This window comes from Onthophagus taurus, chromosome 2 (genome assembly GCF_036711975.1).
Source record: "Onthophagus taurus isolate NC chromosome 2, IU_Otau_3.0, whole genome shotgun sequence".
NCBI lineage: Eukaryota > Metazoa > Arthropoda > Insecta > Coleoptera > Scarabaeidae > Onthophagus > Onthophagus taurus.
The window spans coordinates 7,665,826-7,691,376 of NC_091967.1; the positions used below are offsets into that span (position 1 = coordinate 7,665,826).

Sequence of the window (25,551 nt, forward strand, 5' to 3'; positions counted from 1 at the left end):
GCGAAATGGAAAGATCGTGCGAAAAGATTAGTGTGGATGGCCAGCGTTTAAGAAAGTAGGTGTGATGTAGTGCAAACCATTCCTATTTTTACAACTTGCTTATTATCCACTGATTGTAATCGAAACAACGCCATCACGGCTCATTCAGCATAGTCTCCATCACGATCGTGGATGTCGATCTCATGGCGCCCGCAATTAACAAGCAGGCCAGTCGTTGCAATTGGCGCAGCAATCTAGCCTTAAATACATGTTTTAGTACTGAGCACTAAACTATGGCTATGGTAGACTACCATGGGTCTCATAACAGAAATATATAACCTTAAGATTATAAGAAAATGGGTTTGAATTTTTTAAATTATCGTTTTTGACATGACAGCTTGTTAAAGTGTTGTTGCCAACCTAAATCCCAAAACTTAAATATTCTGATATCATCAAATTTTTTAACTGCAACTTTCATTTTCATCAATTTAATAAAGCGTAAAAACTCACCTAATTCAGATTTTAAAGTTATTTTATAAAATAATCAAATAAAAACATTTTTGAAAATATTTTCGCGTACTAAAATCGAATTATTAGATTATTTACCACGTACAACCTTAAAAAATAGACTTGAATGGTTAACAAATTGTAAATGCAGCCAAAACAACATTACAACAGAATTCAGATGATCTCGGACGTCAATCTATATTTAGAGAACTTTTGAGCACATTTAAACGTAATAGCGAACTGAAGCGAGTCCGCAAAAGAAAATAGAATGGAAAAACGATATTTTGGTATATATCTTATTATATATTTGGTAAGAATAAAATTAAAAAAATTAATTCTAATTAAAAAGATTTTTTTTAGATATTTGGTATTGGTCTTTTAATTGTTGGATTGATATTTTCGACTTCCGTACATCCGAATTTAGAAAATTATGAAAACGATACTCAGGAATTTATTAAAAACATCGATAAATCGTATTTGGTTGCTTCCGGTACAAGATCGGCTTTTATTAGTTATGGTACTGTTATTATAATTTTAGTTCTTTATGGCTGTTGTGGGTTGGTACTAGAAAAAAGAGGTTTATTAAAATCGGTATGTCAAATTATAATTTTTTTTGTTAAGTTTGGCATTGAAAGTGTTGCCAAACAAAAAAAAATCCTGCATTTAATTTTAGCATTTTATTATTTTTTTAGTTTATTTACGCAATATCACTTGTATCCAGTTTTAAGCTAGGAGCTGGATTGTATATTTTTATAAACATAATAAGCATGAAATTTGCTGTTGGAATAAGAAAATTAGTTTTAGAAAACTTCACCATGATGGAAATTGAAAGGAAATTATTAAAAGTCCAAATGTTTCTTGAAGAAACGGTATTAAAAAAAGTAATTAAACGTTATGAAATTAATTATTATTTTTTTTAGTATAATTGTTGTGGTATAGACAGTTATAGAGATTACCGAATAGTATTTGGTTGGGTAAAATACACCGGAACTTGTTGCAACGAATTCAACGAAACTTGCAATTTAATCGACAAAATCAAACCCGATGGTTGCGGTTTAAAACTAGTCGAAGCATTTCATTATAGTTTCATTCCACTTGGAATAGTTACATTAGTAATATGTTTAGTTGAAGCAATTGGAATTGGCGTTGCATTTAAATTTCTAAGAAAAATAAAACGACGCGAAGGATTTTTTACTGAAAATGGACATCAAACTACGACCTCGGTGTAACAAAATAAAAATCAAGGAATAAAGTATTATCTTATGACTGCCAATATATTATTTTATACAGTGAATTTCACTTAAGATGCAATATACAAAAATATATTTACATAGAAACCAGTTCGTACCTACTTACTTTGTCCCACATAAAATCAAGTCAATATAATTTGACAGCAAAAATTCCATATAACGGATCAATACGGGGAACGCAGTGTCCGTTATAGCTCAATAAAAATATGCAACAATCTAGCGCTGAATAACAAATATTCCGTTTAGCCATATGTCTCTTTAAGATGGCTAAACCTGAATGATCCTACTTCTAGCCTAGGTCTAATGTTAGTTCTAGTGACAGTGCTAGGTAGCGCTAGTTAGCATAAGATATCACAATGTTGCATATTTCTATTGCACTAAAACTAGAACTAACACTAGACCTAGAACTAGAAACATTCGGGTTTTCATCATTCCAGTTTACCCGTATTGAGAGACGTACATCCGAATGTTTCTAGTTCTACACATATCTAGTGTTAGTTCCAGTTTTAATTGTTATTCAGGCTGGAACTGGTTATACTACACTAGACCTAGAACCAGAAACATTCGAGTTTAGCCGTGCGTCTCTTAAGACGGAAACTCAGTTATCATAAGGACGTCACCTTTTTCCAAGCAAAACTACTTGCCTGTATAGTAAGCTATGTTGCATTTTATGTGGGATAGTGCAAGTCTATTGTAGTTTCGTAACTATGGTTACTGCGTAATTATATTGTATTCCCGGTAAATTTTATGTCCTTGTTGTTGAAATATTTTAATAAACAATAAGATAGGCAACCCAATATATACCTAACACATCTATTTCAAATAAAATGTTATTCAAGATTTAATTTTATAGATTTTATTTATTATTTTACTTAAATAATACCGAGAACTTAATATTAATCAATTAATAAATTTTTTTTTAATAAAAATTTTTGGGATAATTTTACTTGGCGCCCGTCGTCCTTTCAGGTTTGCGTGAATATTTTTATACGGCCTTGCTCGCTTTCTGCCTGAAGCTTTCCTATGGGCTGTAGAATTGGAACAGATCAGTTCCCGTAATATTTTAAATCCTTACTATTTCCAATTAATCGAAATGGATTCAACAAAACAATCGTCAACAAATATCCTTACTTATTTCAACATTATTTATATGGTACGTAAAGAAAATGAACCAAATTCATTTAATTTCTTTTCCAGATTTTAGGTTATTATTTTTTAATATCGGGTATATTAATATTTGAATTTTATAAACCGATTTTTTCAATTTACCCAAAAGAAGCTGTGGACTCAATCGTTTTATTAGACGCGGGACGAGGTGCTACATCAATTTTAGTCTTATATTCGTTAATATATGGCATGATTATGTTATCAGTTGGACTATTAGGAACTTATATTTTAACTGTGCAAGGAATTTGTGAATTGAAAACGGTCAGTTTAAAAAAATAGGAAATAAAGAAGCATTTTCAACCATTTTTCCGATTTTAGTTTGCAACCATTCTTGGAATTTTATCAATTTCTAAGATCATTTTAGGAATTTTAATGATATTGATCTCATTAAACGTTTTACTTCCTTTGCAAGTTTGGGGTTACATGACCGTTAATTTTGTTAAAATGAAAAATGATGTAAATGCCGTCCAAGCACAATTATTTCTACAAGAAAAAGTAAGCATATTAATTTTTCCAACATTAACCTTTTAATTTAGTTTATTTATAGTATAATTGTTGTGGAGTTAACAACTCAACCGATTATGATAGATTATTTCCATATAACACATCCCAAATAGACATATTAGGAGCCGATAATTGCACCACATTCAATGAAACTCAACTTTTGGGCTGTGAAATGAAAGTCTCCGAATCTTATTTTTGTCAGTGGCAATTAATGGGAGTAACTTCTTTCTGCATATCTTTATTAGAGGTCATCTTTTAATTTATTATTAATTTAATCGTGTATAATTTATTTTATGTTTTAGATTGTCGGGGTTATTCTCATTCATCGAGCCATTAAAAATCTTATGTTTCCAAAACGATTTTTTAACCCAGATAACTTACCAAGATATTATTTAGAAGACGATTTAACGACATATTAAATAAACTCAAAATTTCTTCATCCGGAATATGTTTTTCAATCAAAATCAATTAGTTTTTAGCCTTAAATCAATAAAATTTGTAACCCTGTTAAAAGAAATTCTCAATTATAAGCAAACAGTAATATTCTCGTATAAATCAATTAGATTTTATGAGGGCACGAGATGTTAACGTTTTATTAAGTCAATAGATTGAAATAACGATGACACAAGAACAGCTCTCGAAACGACTTCAGGTTAACTGTTTCAACTACTAATTTAACAAAGATCATTTATATCTTTTTATAAAGAGTGATTACAATGGTAACTTTGAAACTAATAAGTAATTTTATAATAATAAATAAAAACGTACCTAGTTGACACATCTAATTTTTAGGATAGACTTAATAATTTCTTTTAATAAGAATTTTTTTATAACTACAAAACGAATCAATTTTAACTCAAATAACTTAATTATCCATCATTCAACATCTAATTGAATCTAGTTGAGGTTATGTATTGTTTTTGTAGTTATCGTTGTTACCGACACTTCCAATAACAATAAATATACTTTGAATTCAATATTATAATTAAAATTTATTAACAAAAATATAATAAAGATAAACTAAATTAAATAATTATTCTTAAACATTTAAAAGCGAATTAATGGAGCATAAAAAAATTGACGTATAAATTAAATTGACTTATAAATTGATATTACATGTCAAATTCGAAATAAACATAACCTACATTTTTTATAATTTTTATTTTAAATTTTAATATCGTCCAAATGATTTTACGAATTCGGATGGTTTATTTCATAATTATCTTTAATCGTCATTTTATTTTCGTCTGCTTTTGACGTACGCAGGCATTTCGAAGACGATTTTGCGTATGGCCTTGTTCTATAAAACGTCTTTTAGAATAAGTACATTTTATATAAACAAGAAAATGAAACACGTGCGATAGATTGCGTATTTATACGTATGTAAATGTATATCACCGATCGATACGAACTTTAAAACATTTTCCTTTTTTCACATTTTAACTTTTGACCCTGATAATCTGTAAGAAATGATAAATCGATAAGTAATGTTTAAAATTTAAGCGGAAACGTTTAAAATGTAATGGATTAGGGGTTTATTAAAAAAATATTACCTTGAACCTAGAATCTAATCGATAATGTGGTTAAAAAAAGTTATATAAAATATTTTGTGACCCGACTTACATAGGATACTATGAAACTTGGATTACTTTAAATATATGACAGACAAAGTCATCACCGCCGTTATCATAGTAGAATGCCTGCAGATGTAATATATTCAAATAACATCAAATATATCTCAAATGAGCTAGCAATGTTACTAGGTTAATTGGTAAATATATATGTTTCTTAAATAGACCTGCAAATAGTTTCTGTCGTTGATAAGAGTATCTTGGATAGGCGAATATGGTCCAAAATGTCTAGATCACCCTCTTCACCACATTCGCATTGTGGGGTATCTTTAATTCCAGTTGTAAACAGATAGGTGGGGTATAGCGCATGTCCTATTCTCAGTCTAGTAATGAGAGTAGAACTGGAATGATACAAAGGGCAAAACTTTGTTGAAACATAGCGTATCTAATCCCTTTAGTTGAGCTGCTTCTAGTCCACTCTTGTTCCCATTGATAGTTTATGTCATCAATATGTTGTCGATATAATTCTTTTCCAAATTTCCATAGATTTTTACACTGTGAACCTCTTCCTGGTGTACCCTGTTCGCCAATTCGTTCTTAATACGATCGAGTGTGCTTTGGGAATCCGTTATAATTATCACTTTGGGGATTTCCTTTCTAAAGTTGGTGCAATTGCTCTTAAGATGACGTAAGCCTTCTCAGAAAAATAATTAAATGATCTGGCAACCGGTAGTATTCTTCAATCTCCAATGAAGGTACATAGATCTCGCATGAAACACCGAATGTGCTTCCGACCGATCATTCCACTGTTTGATCTTAAGCATATGACCCAGGAACAAATGTTATCAGCGGTACCAGCATTCTGACGTTATATTGCACGGTGTGCATGTCATGCGTTTCTGTTCTGTATAAGTTTGGGATAGCAGGCTTGAGGTTTGAGTAGATTTTAGCAATCAAAGGGTAATTCTTTACCAACGGCCGTGAGGTGAAGATTTGCGAAATCCCATCTACTCTGTTGATCCGATTAGACTAAGATTTCTAATTAGAAATCTGGTAAACAACTGTCGTACTCTTACTTCAATAGACGTTTCACCTGCTTCAATCGTTAACGCAAGTGTTGGAGAAGATCTCAGGAAATTTAAGGTTATGTACGTTCTAATTAAGTTGTCACTCTAAAAAGCTTTTTTAGCTTTTTTCGAAACTGAATTAAACATATTTATTACATAAAGTTTAAATTCTTTTCACAGTTAAATAAATGATATCATTTCTTGACATTTTGTTATTATAAATAAACAGAAAATACCTTTATCAAAATTATCTCTAATTATCTTGTCAAATTTGAAAGACAGTGCTACCACATGTTTATAATGAAAAAATTGACGTCACTTTGACAATTAATTTAAAAAAAAATAATAAACTATATTTAATTAATTTTTTCTACTTATTCAAGTAATTATTTATAATGTTATTAATTAGTTTAAGTTTTAACTTAAATTTATATTAATTTACCTTAATTTTTGATATAAAACTTGTCTTGAACGATATTGTTTACACTTTTTATACTGAACGTTGTAAACTGTCTCCGAGTCTGATGTGCGTTTGTGGTAGAGGACGTTCCGTTTCAGAAAATTGACCCGAGAACCAGTTCTATTTAGTGTCAGTCGTCAGTCCTGCTGCGAACATAGACCTGTGACGAGTTCGAAAAAAAACAGCTTTATTCCGCAACTAACTGTTTTTAACATTTCCTTCACATTCGACATTTTCGGTTCGTTTAAACAATTTTCTATGAAGTGAAAGTGAGAGTTAAACGGAAAGGCATAAAACTTAAAAATATCTAAGTGCCGTAAAATTTCTTTAACATTCTTTTATTTGTGATTTTCGAACTCGATTAACACAAAAATGGGTTGTTCTGTTGAGTGCACAAAGTGTTTGGTGATCGTTTTCAGTATTATTTACGCTGTGAGTAAATTAAATTTGTTTTTTTCCTTAATTTAAAACTAGTTTTGATTTGTATGCCGAAAGATGCGTTCAAGTTTCAAGACAAATAAACGTTTCGTAGTGGATTTCGAATTTCGACTCGTCATGTATTTATTTCTTTTATGTTTGACGTAGTTTTCAGTATATAATACGATTTTGAACACTTTTTCTTCACAATTATTAAATCTGTTGATGCAATCATCAAAACTCATATAAATTCCGTCCTAAATTCGCAACAAGAAAGATTACATCATGATGTATTAAAAGATGATCGTTATTTTGATCCGTTTCTGAAATTTGTTACATTCGAAACGATTCCTAATGCATATATAATATTTAAATAGCGGTAAATTTGTATTGATTTTCTTTTGTGGAATGTTGAGTTGACTAATCGTGCGAATAAAACACAATAAAAGTTAACTTTAACACATAAATGTACATTTTTGAAGAGTTATTAATTACTTTTCAGAACGTTTCAAAGATTTTCCATACATTATAAATTATCTTAAAAGATATTTTAATCGTTAATTGAAAAGATTTTTTAAAAATTGCTATAAATAAAACTGATATGAACATTTTTAAAATAACCCACTTATAAAAATGTTTAAAACGTCAAATAACTCCGTTACCATTCCAAAAATGGTCAAAATTCAAAATTCTTTTTTAATTTTAATTTCAGATTGTTGGTGTCGCTTCTATATCAATAGGTGTATATTATTTCACGCAAGAATTACAAATATTAAGAAATTTAAACGACGAAACGAGAACTGCGGCGGAAAATATCGATGACGCTGCGATGGCTTTAACGTGGGGCGCCTTTTTATTCATAATTACAGGTGTTTTGGAGCTTGTTTTTGCTTTGATAGGAATTGGTAGTGCGTGGAAAGAAAATAATGGTCTAATTAAAATAGTAAGTACTCCTTATTAACAAAAAAACAAATTTTTTGTTTGTTTGGATGAAATAAAAAAAATCCTACAGTGCTAAGTTGTAAAATGAAATTGTTGCACTATTTCGAAGGACATCGCTTTAATTCGATAGGAAATTACGTAAAATTAATTGTAGTTATTTACGTAAAAATACTAATTAAATGTAACGCGAATGCGAATGCGTTAAAAATAAATCATTCCGAAAAAAAAAAAAACATTTAAAATAGAAAAATGTTTTTTTTAATTCTATTCTAAGAACCGTCGAATTCTAAGATCATTTTTTATACGGAAATTAGTCAAATAACTTCCTCCTCCCACATTAGGAACAATTTTACTTTTACGGTACCATTAAAAAGTTATTTTAAAGAGTAATATTATTACAACGTTATTTAAGCGGCGACAACCTTCGGTTTCTTTTTCATATGAATCAGAAAGAAATAGAAAGAGAAAATGACCTTGGCTTACATGGATTGAGTTATTATACAGGTGTCCCAATATTTAGTAACGATTGCGTTATCACATTTTTCTTAGCATCAAATTATTAAATCTTCATGGTTTATAATTCTTCTTCTTCTGTATCATTTCCCCTAGATGCCATTACAGCGTTGGGATGTTGTTGGGATTCTCTAACGTCACTTTTTTCCAAGCAAAAGTTTTCCTTTGCAAAACTACCCAATGCCTGTACTATTAAGCTATGTTGCATTTTGTGTGGGACAGTTATATGAAATTCCCGGTATACAGTGTTATAAATTCTTAATTTTGCATTTGTTGTTACTTCCTTCTTGTCCACAATTGTGTTATTGATTTGGTAATATATATTACTTGCTTTTTGTATTCTATTTTGTTTTTGTTTGTCTATTGTTCCATTCTCAGTATATTAAAATTTATCCGCAATTTCCAGTCTCTCCCCATTTATGATTATATTTATGTTTTTATCATTTTCCCCTTTAGTTATATGCAGAATCTAGGTTTCCGCTATATTTATTTGCATGGCAATTTTTCTTTGTAGTTCTGTTTTCGTACTTGCTATCAGCATTATATCGTCTGCATACACTAGGTCAAAGGTCTTCACTGACATGCTTTATAATACATTTTAAAATGAAATTAAAATTTAGTTCATTAATATTACAATGTGATCGTAATTAAGAGCAATTTATATCAACATGATTCATATTATATATTATATTATATTATATTTTATTTATATTCAACGTAACCTAAATGTAGCTGAAAACGTCATCATCATCTGCAATTTAATTTTTTCGTCGTGGAACAAATCTTATTTGCAGTACATTTTTTATTATTTTATTGTGGATATGTAGGACAACATATCCACAATTTCTAGATTCAAATAAAAATGTATGATAACTATGTCAATAAAATATTGAGACACACTAGAAACAAACATTAACATCTATTTTTAGCACGATATTTGAGTATACCATAATTTCAAACATTCTGTTATGAATCGTCTTCGTCATCCTGCAATTTTTAACAACGATGACACATTGCAGAACGTAAATAAATAAACGTTTACTGGTAAGAATGTACACGACTATATTTAACATATTCCGGTTAACGGAATTTGATTAACTAGCATTAAAAAGTTATTAAAACAACTTTGATAAACCGGTTGTTATTTTTGGTCGTTGGGGGTTTTTGTAAGGTTTTGCAAGGTTGAAAACTTTATCTCCCTGTTTATTTGGCATCTTGGCGAGTCAACGTACCGTTTTATACGCCAGTAAAACGTTTTATTTCTCGAATATGGTTCCAAAAAAAAATATTAATATTAAGTGATTTTACATTTGAAGATTTCACCAGCACGTTTTAGTTACTTTTTAACTTGGAAGATTATTGTTTCACTAGTTATTTAACATTTATTAACTTTTTAATAAATTACTTCTTAATTAATTTAAATATTTCCGTTTTTATTTAAAATTTTGACATGACCGTACCAACTGTCAAATTTCAATTTTGTAAATTTAAAAACTTAATAACAATAAATTAATTATTTTAAGTAAATTTTTTGAAAACACAAAACTCCTTTTTTTATGTCTCTCAATCAGCTGATGAGTCATTAAACTGTTGGTTTATTTAAAAATAAACTAGGCCATGGTGAGAAACCAGAAGAAAGAGGTGTGTCAAGGTCTTTCAACTAATGGAATATCTTCTATTTTATTTATAGTCGATTGTGCAATCTTTTTGATGTAGTTTTTTTTGTTGAGAGGTTTTAAAATTAGAAGTGATGATTTAATTAATTAATTTCTCTTTTAATATTTTTTAGTACGGCATCTTATTAGTTTTAATGATCACTCTTCATTTAATTTTAACCGGATTATCTTTCGCCAAGACTTCCAATGAAAACACCTTTAATGAAACCAAAGAAAAAATGTACAATAATTTCAAACAATACTTAAATGAAACTGCTCAATCAAGAAACGTACAAAATTATTTTGAGGAGCAGGTAAGTTTCCTAATGTTTTCTTTATTACCGACATTATCATGTTTTGAATTTTTAATCTAAACGATCTAAACTGTCAATATCATTTACATAACCTCACATTTTCCTGATTCTTAATTTTTTTCTATTATCATTTACATTATTTGCATTTTTTTAAGTATCATTGTTGTGGATTGGACACGTATAGAGACTACGATGTTGTACTGGAAATGTCACCGATTCCACAATCCTGTTGTGAGCACAAAGCTGTCATTTGTGATAGCATGCATCAAAAGTATTACAGCTTAGGTTGTTATTCGGCAGTTACCAGTAAAATTACTTTCCATTATAAAACCGTAGGAGTAGTATCAGCGATCGTGGCGATTTTAGAGGTTAGTATTTATTAATAAAAAAATTATTTTACATAACCTTACTTCTTAGTAGATGAATTTATCTCCGTTTTTCAATAAAAACCTTAATCCCATTAAGCGAAGTTAACCCAATTCCTATTGCTAAATTTAAATTATGATTGGCGTCGAATAATTTGTAGTTTAAAACGAATTTTGCCAGGGTTAATTTTAAAGTATTTTCGGCGAATCGTTTTCCTAAAACGGACTAGGATTATTTTTGATTTTGGTTTTTTACTTCTTACCTATGCATTGCCTTATTCCTAAACAAAAAGGGGAATAAATGAATCGTTTTGATTTGAATTCATTGGAAAGAAATCTTTCAGGTTTGAATTTTTCTGGTTCCAGATAAAGTGTGGGATCTTTATGGATTCCTGTGTTATTGAAAAGTACAATTAATCCTTTTGGAAGGGTTGTTCCCTCTAAAAAGAATTATTTGAAGAATATATGTTTTTGTAAAGTGTATTTCCTTACCGAATTCCACGTTTTCTTCGAGAATTCTAAAAAAAAATGTTGCTGTTGTATACATTCTTAAACTTTCTTTAATCACCAAGTCTAAATAATCCATTTTTTGCAGGTGTTGGTGTGTTATATCATTTGATGTAATTGCTTTGATTTCTTTAATGACATTTTCCTGTTCAAGAAAAAGAATTTATTGCTAAATTAAACATGGTTTTATTTATTAATTTACCTGTATTTCAGGATGTTTTGAGAGAAGATACAAAGCAAAAGAAATTGAATGAGCTGTGGTTTCATAGCCCTAAAAAAATGTTATAAAAAATTGCAATAATTAGATTTTTTGAATATTACCGCAAATAGAAATAATAAAAGTTCTTGAATTACATATTCCTCCGATACATTATTTTCATTCATTTCTTTGATTAAAAAATCAACAAATATCATTCTTTTTTCATGGGTAAAATTCCTTTTTTCATTAATTCGTTTTTGCAAAAATTTTTTAATGCAGTTTTTTAAAACGGTTATTTTCTTCCTTTCCAACCAAAGATCTTTAAATATTTCCCAAACTTTGAAAAGATCCGTACAAACTAAAGCTTTCCTAACAGTTTGTTGGTTCAAAAATCCTAAAATATCCAACACTTCTGGATTAATTTTTAATAAATTTTCTCCCATAACATTTATTGAAACTTGTCCCAAAATAAATTCGTTAATAATTAAATTTAAATCGATTAATTCTTTATCGTTTGATAATTTCGACTTAAAATTATCAATGAATTCGTTTGTGCGTTCGTTATTGATTTCAAATTGATTTAAAATCGAGCCGTAATCGAAGAATGAATTAAAAAGGCGACGTCGATGACGCCAAAGATCGTTTTTTGCGAAAAATAACGCTTGACTAATCGCTTTTCCAAAGAGACTTAATTGACTAGGTTTGTTGATGTGTTTTGAAGATCCTAAGATTATTGAAAACAATTTTTCATCTGTTGTTATAAAAAGCGGAAATGGGCCGAACATTTTATAACAATTTTTTGTCATTTTATCGTTAATTGATTGAGTTGTTAAATAATTATAAAAGTCTAAAAAAAATATATTTAAATTAAAAAAATAATTACAGTAAATCCTCGATATAACGGATTAATACGAGGAAGGGAGTGGCCGTTTTAGCCAAAGTCTGTTATATGAAAAATGTTAATTAAAAGTATACAACTAGGTAGTGGAAACTTTCTAGTTCTAGGTCTAGTGTTAGTTCTAGTTTTACTTGTTATTCAGTGCTAAATAGTTGTATATTTTTGCAAAAATGCAAAAGAGAAATATTGTTAAGACTAAAATTTGCTGCAACTTTTGTACTAAAAGTTTTTTTGTAACTTGTTCTGATTCCCGAGTGTCATCAATGTCATCATTAACAATGCTATAACAAGGCTGTTCCATTAAAAAAAAAAACAAAGTTGATTTAAATATTCTGATGTATTAAATAGATAATATTAATTGTATGACTTACAAATATTTTGTCCGTTATATCGAGGTTTTACTGTAATAACATACCTGTTGTATTTGTTGGAAAATATTTAATTTCTTTAAAATTTTTCAAGCAACTTTTATACCAATAATAATTAAATTTGTACCAAATTAAAAATGAAACTATCAACACAACCAAAATTAAATAAAATAAACACATGATTTTGTTGGAATAAAATTACAGCTTTAGTTGTTATTTAAACCAGAATCAAATGGTGTTGAACTTGCAATAAACTTTTCACTTTAACTTATCCCAATTACCTACCTACTCAATTAGTGTTTCCATGCTTATTTTAAATCGTGTGTATAAAAATTTTTCAAACACGATTTGTCGCTTAATTTTTTTTAATTTTGTTTTGAAGTTTTTCCGAATCCTTGATCGTTTTAGTTATTTATTTACTTTTTGCCTGCAGGAAAAAGAACGTTAAAAAAACCACCAAACCGAATTAATTTATGAATCCGATTCGCGTAAAAAAATGTTTTTATAACGAAATCCTTGGTTTTATATCGAACGGATGTGTTATCTCACGTGTTACTGAATCGTTAAGAACTTTACTTTTGGACTCTGAAAATTTCATCAGAGGAAGAAGGATAAATAAATAAGTTTTTCTTTGATTTTTTTAGCTTTTCCATTTTCATTTAAGACTCAAAAAAGACAATTTTTGATAACTCCGTCTTTGAAATTGTTTCAGACAATATTTCATTTCACACTTGTGTAGTTTGAAGTTGAAGCTTTGTATATTTTTGCGCACAGTTGAACAAATATTTCAATGTTATACAAAGTGAGGGGAGTGTATTATTATAAACATTTCAACGTTTTTGATTTAACGCCCAATTCAAACTGTCTTTTCGCTTGATTTTATGAATCACTGCATTTATTTTATTAAGTTGAAGTTTGGGTGATTTCTAATTATTATTTTTGGTTATTCTTTTAGGTATTTGGAGCTGTTATGACGTTTTACTTTGTGAATACAATAAGAAACGAGAAGAGACGCATTTACACTTGAAAATTTTCTTTAACTCAAAAATGAAATGATTTTTTAACGTAAAATTTAAGGACCACGTGTTAGAAAAAAGAATTTCATTTTCTGTATTTTGTACATCTTAATTTATATGATTATCGTTTAATATATAATTTATAATTAACTTAATCGTAAAAAAAATAAGAAATAAGTGTATATGTTTTTGTCTATTTATCCGTATATTTTTATAATAAAAATTTTTGACAAACACTTTCTATTTCTTTACTTAATAATGTTAATAACGTATTATTTAATCTATTTTTAAGATAATTTCAAAGAGAAATTATTTGGTAACCGCAAAATGGCATTGCTTTTTTTTATTAAGCATATTTATGTACATATGTGGTGGTAGATGTGGCAATAGAAAATATTATTCATAAATACCGTTCGGAATTTCGAGGTGGAATTCTATAGATTACCGCACTTATGGATTTGTAACTTTAAAACGAATTCTTAGTTAATTTTATGAGACAAAAAGACATTTTATTTCTAATGTATTAGGTTATTTTTAAATGTCAAAGTGACAGTTGTCAGTTTGTTGTTATTTAGTTAAAAGAGACATCTAGAAATCGAAATTGAAGTTAATATTGGACGAGCAATATAAAACGAAAAGAAAAAAACTAAATTTGTAATTTTTTTCCCTTTTTGTTTCTACAATTATTAAATTACATTGTAGGGAAATTTTTACTTTTTACTTATACATACACCTCATATATGGGAGAAAATAAAAACACTTTTATCATAGAAATACTTTTAATTAAATAATTTTGTATTACTATAGCAAAAAATAAATAAATAATTATATTTTCTGTGATGTAACGTAACTTAAAAATATGGCATATTAAAGTAATAAATAAAATAACGAATCCTTGATAAAAAAAATTATAAGTATAATTAAGTGTGGTTAATAAACATAATAATAACTTTATCTAAACAAAATCATATTATTGATTTTAATTAATATTACGTAATTAACATTTATTCAAAATCACAATTTTCTTCATTATATTTAAGTAACCCAGCAGGCGCTTTTAATCTAGTCAGTAATTTTGGCATATCAAAATTGGGATCAATTTCTCGTAATTTTACCAAAAGATCTTGCAATGCAATTTTACATCCATGCGTCCACATTGATTTTAATTCCGCTAATTTATTAACGTTGTGAAGTTTACGATAAATTTCTGCTTGTTTATGACGTTCAAGAATAGATTCTTTTTCACTCACCGTTTTCTGTAATTTAATAATTTTCTCAATCAATCCAGATTTATTAATAGGTTTTGCTTTCTTTAAACTTTGAGTACTTTTCGGTTCTTTTAAAAACTCATCATCACTTTCAAAGGAGTCGGACATTGTTTTCTTTAATGATAATTTCGAAGAATTCTTGGCTAATTTTTTTTTCTTGTTCATTTTTTCAACATCGATGGACATTTGTGTGTGCGATTTTAATTGTGACTTTGTTTCTGATGTTGATGTTACCGAATTTAATAATGGTTTTGTTTCTAATTCGACCAATAAAGTTTTTGGAGTAACAGTTATTTGAGATTTTGAAGATTTTACAGGAGTTACAATCTTTGCTATTATTCCAGACTTCTTATTTAAAGATTTCTTTGGAACTTTTTGGTCTTCATCACATTTAACTACATTATTATTTTCCGATTTTTTTAAATTCTGGTTATCCAAAGGTAATCTTACTAGAGTAACTTTTAATTCACTAAGTTCTTGTCTTTTTACAATAGTATAATTTTCAGCTATTTTATCTAATTTTAATAATTCACGACCCAAAACGTTTAAATAAGAACTATTTTCCTTAGTTAATTCTTCCTCAATTAATTTCGTTTTACCATTATTTGCATTAGATTTAGCAATCTTCTTATTCTTTTTTGTTTTGTTACCACTTAAATTATCACCTTTACACTTACTTGGAACAGTTGTTGAACTGGATTGTGGATTTACTAAAACAGCAGTTTCTTTCTTAGGAGATTCTGTACTTAAAACTAAATTTTCTTGAATTAAAGGTGATTTTAGTTCCTGTTTTTTTATAACAGTTTGATTTTCATCAATTTCATCTAATTCTAATAATTCACGACCCAAAACATTTAAATAAGAACTATTTTCCTTAGTTAATTCTTCCTCAATTAATTTCGTTTTACCATTATTTGCATTAGATTCAGCAATCTTCTTATTCTTTTTTGTTTTGTTACCACTTAAATTATCACCTTTACACTTACTTGGAACAGTTGTTGAACTGGATTGTGGATTTACTAAAACAGCAGTTTCTTTCTTAGGAGATTCTGTACTTAAAACTAAATTTTCTTGAATTAAAGGTGATTTCAGTTCTTGTTTTTTTATAACAGTTTGATTTTCATCAATTTCATCTAATTCTAATAATTCACAACCCGAAACGTTTAAATAAGAACTATTTTCCTTAGTTAATTCTTCCTCCATTAATTTCGTTTTATCATTATTTGCATTAGATTCAGTACTTTTCTTATTCTTTTTTGTTTTGTTACCCCTTAAATTATCACCTTTACGCTTATTTTGAACAGATGTTGAACTGGATTGTGGATTCACTAAAACAGCAGTTTCTTTCTTAGGAGATTCTGTACTTAAAACTAAATTTTCTTGAATTAATGGTGATTTAAAAGTATCAATTAAATATTTTCTTGATAATCCGATTGTTCTACAAGGTGTTAATAATCCTTTCCTTATTTTTACATTCGGAAGAGGTTTAGTTGGTTCTTCTGGATTCACTAAAACAGCAGTTTCTTTCTTAGGAGATTCTGTACTTAAAACTAAATTTTCTTGAATTAAAGGTGATTTAAAAGTTTCAATTAAATATTTTCTTGATAACCCGATTGTTCTACAAGGTGTTAATAACCCTTTCCTTATTTTTCCACTCGGAAGTGATTTAGTTGGTTCCATTATTCCAAAATTTTAATTATTTATAAATATTATAGGTTATGTATTGTGACATTTCCCTTTAATAATATAAGCGCCATCTACTAGTGAATCATGATACAATCAGTTACATTTTAATTCAGCTTTCTAAGGATAGGTAGCGCCAAAAACCAAATTTTTCATATAATTTTATTACTTTATTTCGTATTATATTTTTTCTTAATCTCAAAATCTTCCCACAATAATAAAATAGACATTAATATAAAATAGACATTATTATCGTACAAATTAATATTGAATTAATTAACCTATGTAAGTTGTTATAGTTTTGACCTTATTTTAAAATCGGGGGCATCTTCTATAATTATTTCATGCCACCAGTTTGGTCTTGACATCGCTCCAGGCGATTGGAAGAATTCAGCTTTTAAATGTTGATATAACTGAAAAATATGAACTTAGAACAAAATATTAAAGTGTTATATTCTTACATTTCCATCGGCTCTACCTAAAATGGAATTAACAACAAAATCGGGCGGTGCCAATCCATCAACGATACCAACAATATCCGGTTTTAATTGTGTGCAAAGATCCAAGATCCCATCTTTAATTAAATTGATTAATTTTGGACCGTTTGCGTAATTTCCCTTGTAAAAATAAACCATGTGTTTATCCAAACATGATAAACCATACATAAATGCTAGTTTTTCCAAGACAGTTAAAAGATTACTTTCTAATTTAGCAGTATGAATGTAGTTCCAATAATATTTGATCGCTAAATATTCCCCATACGCTCTTGATAGAGGGGCAGCTCTATAAACTTGAGATTTATTCCTAGCGTTGAACTTACTATCACCATTTTTTATTAAAACTTGTTGAATCAGATCTGTATCCATTACCAAGTAAGTTATCAACCACTCGTAACAATCTTTAATCACTATAAAAATTAGGATTAAAATTAATTTTAAATACAATTAATTAAAATTATTACTGTTAAAATCGTATTTATCCCTAATAAACGTTTTGTTTAAAACATTTTTGTAATCCCTTAGAAACCCGCATGTTTCTAATGGGCTATTAACTTTTCCCTCTTGTTGCAACCCAATCCATTGCCGCAACAACCAATTACTTGTTTGTTGAACTAAAACATTATTATCCCCCTCGTAAGTAACGCAAGGGTCGTTTATGTTACGTAAATCGCCCAAACGAGCTGATTTTAAATAACCATGACCTCCACAAGCTTCCCGACTTTCTTGAATAGCATCACGGCAAGTCCATGTTATTAAAGGTTTCGCTGCTGAGATTATTGCATGAATTTCAGAAACTAAATCACTCTAAAAAAATTAATTAATTAATTTATTAAATTCGATGATTTTTTAATTTACCAAGCCGTTTAATCTTGTTGAGGTTGAAGTTGTTGTTCTTTCAACGGCCGAAAGATAATCTTCAGTAAAGCAGGCGACAAATATCTTTAAAACAGCCGCTGCTGAAACGTAGGGAAATAATCGCCATTGCTACAAAAAATGAGTTAATAATGAATAAATTAAAAATGAAATATTATTACATGTAATTGATATTCAATAATTGGATGTTCGACGTGATCGTTTCTTCCTGAATAAGGAAAACCGTTTCCATTCCCATTTCCGTTTCCATTTCCATTGTCAGCGAATTGTTTTCTAACAGCGGCGTATCGAATCGAAATGGTAACAGCACAAATTAAATTGTTAACGCCTTCTTGACTTATCCCCATTCTTCCGGTTGATAAATTTTCCAAAGCGGCGCCCAAAATTTTTCCCGGTTCAGAAAAACTACTCTCATAATCCCCTTCCGGTGTTACATCAGCAGTTCGGTTTAAAAGACTTTCTCTTGGGATCCGATAATTATCAAACATTATAAACCTAAAAAAAATTAAATTAAATCATATTTAAATATTTCTGTAAAATATGTACCCATTATCGATTCCATTTAATCCAATTTTATCTCCAATATCTCCAACAATAATTCCGGGATATGGTAATAAAGTTTTTGGATCTCTTACCGGAACAACAAAAGCGTGTAAACCATGACATTGTCCTTGAGTGTATAATTGTGCGAATAATAAGGCCATTGTACATGTTTTTCCTGAAATAAAAAAATGTTATATTTAATTAATTTTTTTTGTGGTATATTTACCAATATTTCCAACCCAACATTTTGCAGCTTCAAAATCTGGTGTATTAATAACAAATTCTTGAGTATTCGGATCGTAAGTAGCTGTTGTGCGCGCGGATTTTGTATCACTACCATGGGAGACTTCCGTTAAAGCTAAACTTGATAATATCTGTAGAAGAAGGATTATTAGATTCCAGTATACATAAGTAATCTAACCTAAGTAATCACAAAAACTGAATTGACAAAAAAAATTGTTTTTACTTTTCGATTCCAAGCAGCTTGGAAAATGGGTTGATGCCTTTCCGTGCCTAAAGTTTGTAAAGTGTTAGTGAACAAACTGACTCCAACGGCGTATTTTACAGAAACATCGGGAAAACAAACCGCCAAAGCTTCATTAATCGTCATTATGATTCTAGTCTAATTAGAAAGAAATGATATTAGAATTAAAAAGAAACAAATATAAAAAAGAACTAACTTTTCTTTTGTAAGGTAAATTGTGTGCGTCAGGTGGTAAAAAGTTATATTTGCAATATTGATGAAATTGAAGCGCCGTTATTCTTTTTTGCTCATCTGTTGTTGGAGTTACAACGGGTCTTTGAAAAAGCGGATCTTTTTCCAAAGTTTTCCATACATTTAGCTACAAAAAAGGTTAATTAAAATATAAAATTAAAAACTAAAATGACATTGACATTGAAATTAAATTTTTTGACATAAAACCAACATAATAAAAATAAAAAATAGCGGAAATTTTGAATATAAAAATTTTTTTACATAAATTTTCAATATTTATGCATTTTAATGGTTCATTGATTAATTGTTTCATTCATTGTAGTGAATGGGAATTGTTACACCGCAAAAAATTAGCTTAAATCGTTTTTTGTTGGCTAATATCATAGTTACTAAGAAGGTCAAGTTTACCAACAACATTGAATTTTGATAGCTTTCTTATCTAACTAAAAAATATCTTGGGATGACGAATACAATTATAAAAAAATCAAGCTTTGATGTTTCAAGGCCATGTACAAAACGATAACTTTTAAAAAATGCAAAAAGAAACATGTTCAGAACTATTTTTACGATGAATCAGATTATATTTTTAAAACAGCTCGATTTGTATTAAAAACAAAATAATACACTTTCTTACCTTTACTTTTAAAAAATCCGGGTCTTCAAAAACTAATTTTAATCTTTTCCAATCAAAACTTGCTTGTTTTCTGTAAAAATCCAACGGACCCTTTGGTAAATCTTCAATAAACGATGTATCCATATCTATTTTTAATGAACATAAAATCTGTTAAATGTGTTAAAAAATCTAACCGCACGGAAATGTTTTAACTAACTTCCTGTTACAACTCTTCTATAAAATTACGATAACGCCGTTGAACAGAAGCCTACGTTTAGAATTTCAACTACCACATGAGTAACGTAAGCAAACAATATATCGTACCACGTTTAAATACGTGCTTACAATGTAAACTACATATAAAAAAGTTAAAAACTAATTTCTCAATGAAAAAATAATGGTTAAACATGAAATACGTTTCGTTTTTTTTTGTTGATTGAACAAACTACAACCAATCAACTAAGAGTGAATATTAAAAACGGACGTAACATAACGAACATACGAGCAGTGTTTATTTAAGCGAGTACGTGGGGGCTGTAAATAATTACTTTAATGTACTTTAAATGAAATAGTTGTGTTTGTTCATTATCTACATACTTATTTACTTACATGGTTTTGATGTAGGTACGCAAGATTGTTAAGATCTTAAAAATGATAAAGTGTTTTTTTTTGTAAAGAAATTTAATTAAAGTAAAAAAAAATATTTCTATTATATTAAAATATTAGGTTATTTTTAAATGTCAAAGTGACAGTTGTCAGTTTGTCGTTACTTAGTGAAAAGCGACATCTGGAATAGAAGTTAATTTTGAACTAATAATATAAAACGAAAAAAAAAACTAAATTTGTAATTTTTTCCCTTTTTTTTTCCAAAATGATTAAATGGCGTTTTAGTGAAATATTTTGGTTATAAAAACGTTAAAATTACTAAATTGTACTATAAGTTGTTTAAAAAAATAACTAAATTGTCAATGTCAACAAATCTTGACATTTGCCCGATTCTTGATTTTTTTCTATTATCTTTCAAGTACGGTAGAATCTAAACAGACTGCTACGTTAGCTAATTGGACCAATACGTTAAACCACGTATCACGCTCAGTCACCTGTTACTAAACACGAATAAGAATTACTACTAGAACTAACACTAGACCAAGAACTAGAAACTTTCGGGTTTAGCCGTCTTAAAGACGAACGGCTAAACCCGAATGTTTCTAGTTCTAAGTCTAGTGTAAGTTTTAGTGACAGTACTAGGTGTCGCTAATTAGTACTACATATTACTATGTTAAATATTTTTATTGAACTAAAACTAGAACTAACACTAGACCTAGAACTAGAAACATTCGGGTTTAGCCCTGAGTCTCAAAATTAGAACGCATGCGTGACGTCACGAACGGACCGCCGAGTTGTGAACCTGTTCCCAAGACATAGTAGTACTCTTAGGCCGGTATTACACTATCATAGTTCTATGTCATACCAAATATTATAATATTGTATACATTACATTGTAATATTTTTCATCAAAGATATAAATATGATGATAGATCTATGACATAGAACTATGATAGTGTAATGTAGATTCTACTGACTTAGCCTTAATATAATTAAAGAAATAGAAGTAATTTTTAATTAAATATAATAATTTAATTTTAATTTATTTTAAAATAAAAATTAATACAGTTTTAAAACCGCGGTCAAGGCCAAGAACAAAAAGAAATTAAACGATGCCATCACACCGTAACAACTTCTTATGATGTAATATAACTCGCTTACTCAGCTCAGCTAACGACCGGTGTTGTGTCAATGTTCTTAATACACAAGAAAATTGTTAATAATTAAAACGAATTTAAAATTAAAACACCCGGAAAACCTAAAACACGCCTTTTTCGTTAAATAAAATTATCCTCAAACCAATCTAATATATTTAATTAAGTAACTCACCTATTATTCTTTTTTTTAACACTCAATTAAATTTATTTTTACCAATAGTTTCATTGATACTTTACTTAATTGATATGAACGCACAAATACACAAAAGAGAGGCACCTAACCAAGAAATCGCCGCCCGCCGGTGAATTTTTTACTTTACTTTTTACCGGCTTTTAGTTCTTTTCAAAGTGTATACACGTGCCGAAATCACGTGACTCCTTTAGATGAAAAATTGATTTGTGTCCTACTTCAACACCAAAAAAGATTCACTACAATAACGCGTAAAAGACACGAAATCGAACCGCGTATACAGGTAGTATAAAAAGTGACTGAATTCTTCGCCGTTCAAGTCAAGCTTTTAAAAATGTTGAAAGCCACTGAACTAAATCCCCTTCTTCTTTTTATTCTCAACACTATGGCACTTTACGCAGCTCTGTTTTATAAAAACTTATTTCAGTTGTTTTATTTAAATTTATGATTTTATTTTTAAAAATATTTTTTTAGTCGAAATTTTGTTCGATTATTTTGGGGTTGGGTTTTATCGTTTGGTGGTGGATTTGAGACGCATGCGCCTTAATAACACAAAATTTTTGTAGGAAAGGGTTGGCTTGTAAAATATAATAATTAATAAATAAATTAAATCGTCTGAAACAATTTGGAGTGGGTGTTGCTAAACTAGGCTCGAGAAACAATACAAATGCGTGCGTAATATTCAACACACGTGTTATTCAGCGTTCTAGGATGTGGTTTATTGAATAAATCTTATTTTTAGATGGAGACGTGTTCTGGTTCACGCAGATGAGGAAAAGATTAAAATTTTCCACATACAAATTATTTATTTTGAAATTGTAACATTAAACATCTCAAAACAATTTATAACATTAATTAATATTGTTTTGAGACAAATATTTGTATTTTAAACCGTTTTTAGAGGATCTTTATCGACTTCGGAAACAAAAACGTTTACATCATTATTTAAAAGTGATGTGAAAATGGTTTTAAATTTCTTTAAGAAACCTCTTTCGGAATCGCTATGATTACATAAAATGACATTAATTCCATTTTGGGTTGCATCTAAAATATCATGATGAAGCATCTCTCCTGTTACATATAAGTCGGCTTTGACCCCACTTAAAACGGAACTTCCAGATCCCACACATAAAGCAATCACATTAATGTCCGAAGCTAAAATGAAAATCATTAATAAATGTTTGTTAAAAAGTAATTGCTTTACATTCTGTTTTGTTTGTTCCTAAAGCTAATCGAACATAATCCAACCCGATTTGTTTCTTTACTAAATCTACAGCTTTTGAAACACTGATTGGTTCGTCTAAACTAAAAATTCTACCAGATCCTACCACATTATAATTCGGATTTTCTTTGATAAACTCAATATTATGCGATTTAACTGGAAATGCTTTAACTAGCCAATCGTTAACACCGCCTCTAACATTATCCCATGAAGTATGTGGAGAATACACAGCAATTTTATTCTTAATGCATTGGATAATTATTCGTTCTTTCCAAGATGTATTTGAAACACTCTTCAATCCTCGAAATATATTTGGATGATATGTTATTATTAACCCAGTTTGTAATTTTATAGCTTCTTCCACTACGATCTCGGTTAGATCGTTTGTTAATAAAACATTTTGAATAGGTTCGTTTGACATCGGATTTACTAAAAGACCCACATTATCCCAACTTTCAGCGTATTCTAATGGAGCATATTCCTGGAGAGTTTTTAAAATATCGGATAAATATTTTCCAGCTTTTTTTTCCATTTTTAATGTTTTAAACAACACTTCGTTGTGGTTAGAACTTGAGTTTAAACGATTTTGAGCAAGAATTGATTTAAAGATATTTTTATTGAAAACTAAATGATCACTACGTAAGATTTGTGACGATAATTTGCGAAATAATAACATTTATTCCTAAAATATCAACAAAAAATGTTATTTTCTTCTGTACAACCTTTTAGGTTATGTAAAAAGAATATATTTGAATATTTAGGTTATGGTGGGGGAAATAATTTGTATATTATATTATTCAAACAAGAAGTTAAACTAATCTAAACATAATCAATAGATTATAATTATTTCTAATTTAATTTTTATTAATGCCCTCTATTTATTTATTAAAAACAATTTTTTTATAATTTCAACATCATTTAAAATATATAACCTCCATAATACAATAATATATCCATGGTGAAAAAAAATCTAACCTACAAAATTTTTAAATAAAAAATAATTAAAACCAACACTTTTATTTTTTAATTCTTAGTATATATAATCAAAAAAAATATAAAAAAACTATTCATTAAAATTCCATAATTTAACATCCGCATTATCACTACAAGAAGCTAATAATCCAGGTATCATAGGATTCCATCTAACACAATTAACATCTTCATTGTGACATTTTTCATTAGAACTCACAAAACTAAATGTAGGCGAGTTTAAATCGGAATTTTCGTCTTCTTTAAATATTCTAACCGTATCGTCTCCACAAGCTGTTGCAATTAACCCAGTTAAGTGACACCAAGATATATCATAAATTGTTCTTGTATGATAACCAGATAAAGTACAAACACATTTCCATGTAGATTCGTTATTGATTGTAGGAACTCCTTCGGGATTATTCGGTTTGTATTCTTGCCAAATTTTTATGGTTTTATCATCGCTACAACTAGCTAAACGTGTTCCGGTTTTATCGAAACATATACTCCATACTGTTGATTCATGAGATTCTAACGTTCCAACACAAATCCAATCATTATCAGATTTATCCTCTTTAAATAATTTTATTGTATTATCGTAAGAAGCTGATGCTAAAATATCTTCAAAAGGATGCCAAACAACCTAATTAACAACATTGATGTCTTTAATTAAAAAAAAATATTTTTTTTTTGCTTGTTACCTTTTTAACATCTTGTGTGTGAGCATTTAAAACTGCAGCACATTCAAATTCTTCCTCATCAGCAACTTCCCAAACCCAAACAGATTTATCTCTGCTACAGGTAGATAATAATTGGCCAGATTTTGACCAAGAAACACTCTTAACTTCATTTTCGTGACCCTCCAATGTTGTGTTACATTCAAATTCACCAGATTTTTTGTCCCAAATCGACGTTGTACCATCAAAACTAGCAGAAGCTAATAGTTTACCACACGGAGACCATGCTACTTCTCTAATAGTCCTTTTATGTCCATCGGTTAAAATAGCTTTATTAACCCATCGATTACCGTCCTTTGCCCATATTCTTATTGTTTTATCTTCACCACAAGATGCAAGAAATTCCCCTTTCGGATGCCAGCAAACATTCCAAACACGACCCACGTGTTTTGTTAACGTTTGTACATGCTCGAGTTTACCCATTGTTATAGTTTTTTTTGTTTAATATACAAAGATCAAAGTTTTAATTGGTATAATTGAGGTTATGTCGAAAGGAAATGCGTAAATAAAAGTTTTTAGGTTAAGTTAAAGTAAAATCGGCGAGGTTTTAAGTCGATTTAATACTTAAATAAGTGTAATTATTTAATGCAAGGGGATTATCTATGATTATATTTGAGCACTCGTGCTGTCACGTACCTTGATGGTTTCGTGATAAAGATCTGGTAAATAGTAGGAAGGTAAGTATTTTTTATCGAGTTTTAGTGTTATGATTTATTTTAAGTGTACTTTGAATGGAATAATTGGAATGTGAAATAAAGATGATTATGTGAATATAA

At 28.9% G+C, this 25,551-nt stretch overlaps 6 protein-coding genes and 1 long non-coding RNA gene across 10 annotated transcripts; 2 read left to right on the forward strand and 5 right to left on the reverse strand.

Moving 5' to 3' along the window:
- The first annotated feature begins 289 nt into the window (after positions 1-289).
- Positions 290-13,935, forward strand: LOC111427386 (CD151 antigen-like). 3 transcript variants are annotated; one of them, XR_011639635.1, is made up of 12 exons: positions 290-796; positions 847-1,077; positions 1,179-1,355; positions 1,407-2,889; positions 2,934-3,164; positions 3,222-3,398; positions 3,451-3,654; positions 3,710-6,937; positions 7,635-7,865; positions 10,167-10,346; positions 10,502-10,714; positions 13,639-13,935. XR_011639635.1 is itself a non-coding variant. In XM_023062509.2 (5 exons), the coding sequence occupies exons 1-5, from the start codon at positions 6,878-6,880 to the stop codon at positions 13,708-13,710; spliced, it is 756 nt and encodes a 251-aa protein (XP_022918277.2). In that variant the 5' UTR covers positions 6,846-6,877; the 3' UTR covers positions 13,711-13,935. The 3 variants fall into 3 exon arrangements, 1 of the variants encoding a protein (XP_022918277.2); XR_011639634.1 differs by lacking the exons at positions 290-796; positions 847-1,077; positions 1,179-1,355 and having other exon boundaries at positions 2,804-2,889; XM_023062509.2 differs by lacking the exons at positions 290-796; positions 847-1,077; positions 1,179-1,355; ... (2 more) ...; positions 3,222-3,398; positions 3,451-3,654 and having other exon boundaries at positions 6,846-6,937.
- Positions 4,380-13,643, reverse strand: LOC111427382 (cytochrome P450 3A24-like). 2 transcript variants are annotated; one of them, XR_011639633.1, is made up of 7 exons: positions 12,731-13,643; positions 11,540-12,264; positions 11,421-11,489; positions 11,204-11,363; positions 10,975-11,151; positions 6,488-10,927; positions 4,380-4,867 (listed from the first exon to the last, which is right to left on the reverse strand). XR_011639633.1 is itself a non-coding variant. In XM_023062504.2 (7 exons), the coding sequence occupies exons 1-6, from the start codon at positions 12,861-12,863 to the stop codon at positions 10,773-10,775; spliced, it is 1,419 nt and encodes a 472-aa protein (XP_022918272.2). In that variant the 5' UTR covers positions 12,864-13,643; the 3' UTR covers positions 4,380-4,867; positions 10,757-10,772. The 2 variants fall into 2 exon arrangements, 1 of the variants encoding a protein (XP_022918272.2); XM_023062504.2 differs by having other exon boundaries at positions 10,757-10,927.
- A 768-nt stretch (positions 13,936-14,703) lies between the features above and the next one.
- Positions 14,704-16,647, reverse strand: LOC111427553 (uncharacterized protein DDB_G0284459-like). The gene has a single exon (XM_071194653.1). It carries the CDS (start codon positions 16,645-16,647, stop codon positions 14,704-14,706), a length of 1,944 nt encoding a protein of 647 aa, XP_071050754.1.
- Positions 16,648-16,807: 160 nt separating this feature from the next.
- Positions 16,808-22,152, reverse strand: LOC111427210 (peroxisomal acyl-coenzyme A oxidase 3-like). The gene is made up of 11 exons (XM_023062223.2): positions 21,830-22,152; positions 19,916-20,040; positions 19,247-19,408; positions 19,033-19,188; positions 18,793-18,940; positions 18,570-18,741; positions 18,185-18,518; positions 18,006-18,134; positions 17,612-17,954; positions 17,112-17,557; positions 16,808-17,063 (listed from the first exon to the last, which is right to left on the reverse strand). Exons 2-11 carry the CDS (start codon positions 20,036-20,038, stop codon positions 16,944-16,946), a joined length of 2,133 nt encoding a protein of 710 aa, XP_022917991.1. The 5' UTR covers positions 20,039-20,040; positions 21,830-22,152; the 3' UTR covers positions 16,808-16,943.
- Positions 22,153-22,185: 33 nt separating this feature from the next.
- On the forward strand, positions 22,186-23,042 carry LOC139428954 (uncharacterized). Its single transcript, XR_011639636.1, has 2 exons — positions 22,186-22,518; positions 22,590-23,042. It is a non-coding gene; the product is annotated as an uncharacterized lncRNA (long non-coding RNA).
- Positions 22,634-23,814, reverse strand: LOC111427212 (NIF3-like protein 1). The gene is made up of 2 exons (XM_023062224.2): positions 23,052-23,814; positions 22,634-23,002 (listed from the first exon to the last, which is right to left on the reverse strand). The coding sequence occupies exons 1-2, from the start codon at positions 23,743-23,745 to the stop codon at positions 22,734-22,736; spliced, it is 963 nt and encodes a 320-aa protein (XP_022917992.2). The 5' UTR covers positions 23,746-23,814; the 3' UTR covers positions 22,634-22,733.
- Positions 23,815-24,070: 256 nt separating this feature from the next.
- LOC111427228 (cytosolic iron-sulfur assembly component 1) lies at positions 24,071-25,529 on the reverse strand. Its single transcript, XM_023062245.2, has 2 exons — positions 24,740-25,529; positions 24,071-24,681 (listed from the first exon to the last, which is right to left on the reverse strand). Exons 1-2 carry the CDS (start codon positions 25,196-25,198, stop codon positions 24,133-24,135), a joined length of 1,008 nt encoding a protein of 335 aa, XP_022918013.1. The 5' UTR covers positions 25,199-25,529; the 3' UTR covers positions 24,071-24,132.
- Positions 25,530-25,551: the final 22 nt, after the last annotated feature.

What these genes read in the sequence shown, in the direction of transcription:
- LOC111427386 (XM_023062509.2), top strand. Translation starts at nt 6,878, where the DNA reads ATGGGTTGTTCTGTTGAGTGCACAAAGTGTTTGGTGATCGTTTTCAGT. An exon ending in TTTTCAGTATTATTTACGCT is followed by an intron (nt 6,938 to 7,634) that starts GTGAGTAAATTA and finishes TTTTAATTTCAG; the next exon opens with ATTGTTGGTGTCGCTTCTAT. An exon ending in ATAATGGTCTAATTAAAATA is followed by an intron (nt 7,866 to 10,166) that starts GTAAGTACTCCT and finishes AATATTTTTTAG; the next exon opens with TACGGCATCTTATTAGTTTT.
- LOC111427382 (XM_023062504.2), bottom strand. Translation starts at nt 12,863, where the DNA reads ATGTGTTTATTTTATTTAATTTTGGTTGTGTTGATAGTTTCATTTTTA. An exon ending in TTTTCCAACAAATACAACAG is followed by an intron (nt 12,265 to 12,730) that starts GTATGTTATTAC and finishes TATTTTTTTTAG; the next exon opens with ACTTTTATAATTATTTAACA. An exon ending in CAAAACATCCTGAAATACAG is followed by an intron (nt 11,364 to 11,420) that starts GTAAATTAATAA and finishes TTTCTTGAACAG; the next exon opens with GAAAATGTCATTAAAGAAAT.
- LOC111427553 (XM_071194653.1), bottom strand. Translation starts at nt 16,647, where the DNA reads ATGGAACCAACTAAATCACTTCCGAGTGGAAAAATAAGGAAAGGGTTA.
- LOC111427210 (XM_023062223.2), bottom strand. Translation starts at nt 20,038, where the DNA reads ATGGATACATCGTTTATTGAAGATTTACCAAAGGGTCCGTTGGATTTT. An exon ending in TTAAATGGAATCGATAATGG is followed by an intron (nt 18,519 to 18,569) that starts GTACATATTTTA and finishes AATTTTTTTTAG; the next exon opens with GTTTATAATGTTTGATAATT. An exon ending in TAGGTAGAGCCGATGGAAAT is followed by an intron (nt 17,064 to 17,111) that starts GTAAGAATATAA and finishes CATATTTTTCAG; the next exon opens with TTATATCAACATTTAAAAGC.
- LOC111427212 (XM_023062224.2), bottom strand. Translation starts at nt 23,745, where the DNA reads ATGTTATTATTTCGCAAATTATCGTCACAAATCTTACGTAGTGATCAT. An exon ending in AGGAACAAACAAAACAGAAT is followed by an intron (nt 23,003 to 23,051) that starts GTAAAGCAATTA and finishes TTTTCATTTTAG; the next exon opens with CTTCGGACATTAATGTGATT.
- LOC111427228 (XM_023062245.2), bottom strand. Translation starts at nt 25,198, where the DNA reads ATGGGTAAACTCGAGCATGTACAAACGTTAACAAAACACGTGGGTCGT. An exon ending in ACACACAAGATGTTAAAAAG is followed by an intron (nt 24,682 to 24,739) that starts GTAACAAGCAAA and finishes GTTGTTAATTAG; the next exon opens with GTTGTTTGGCATCCTTTTGA.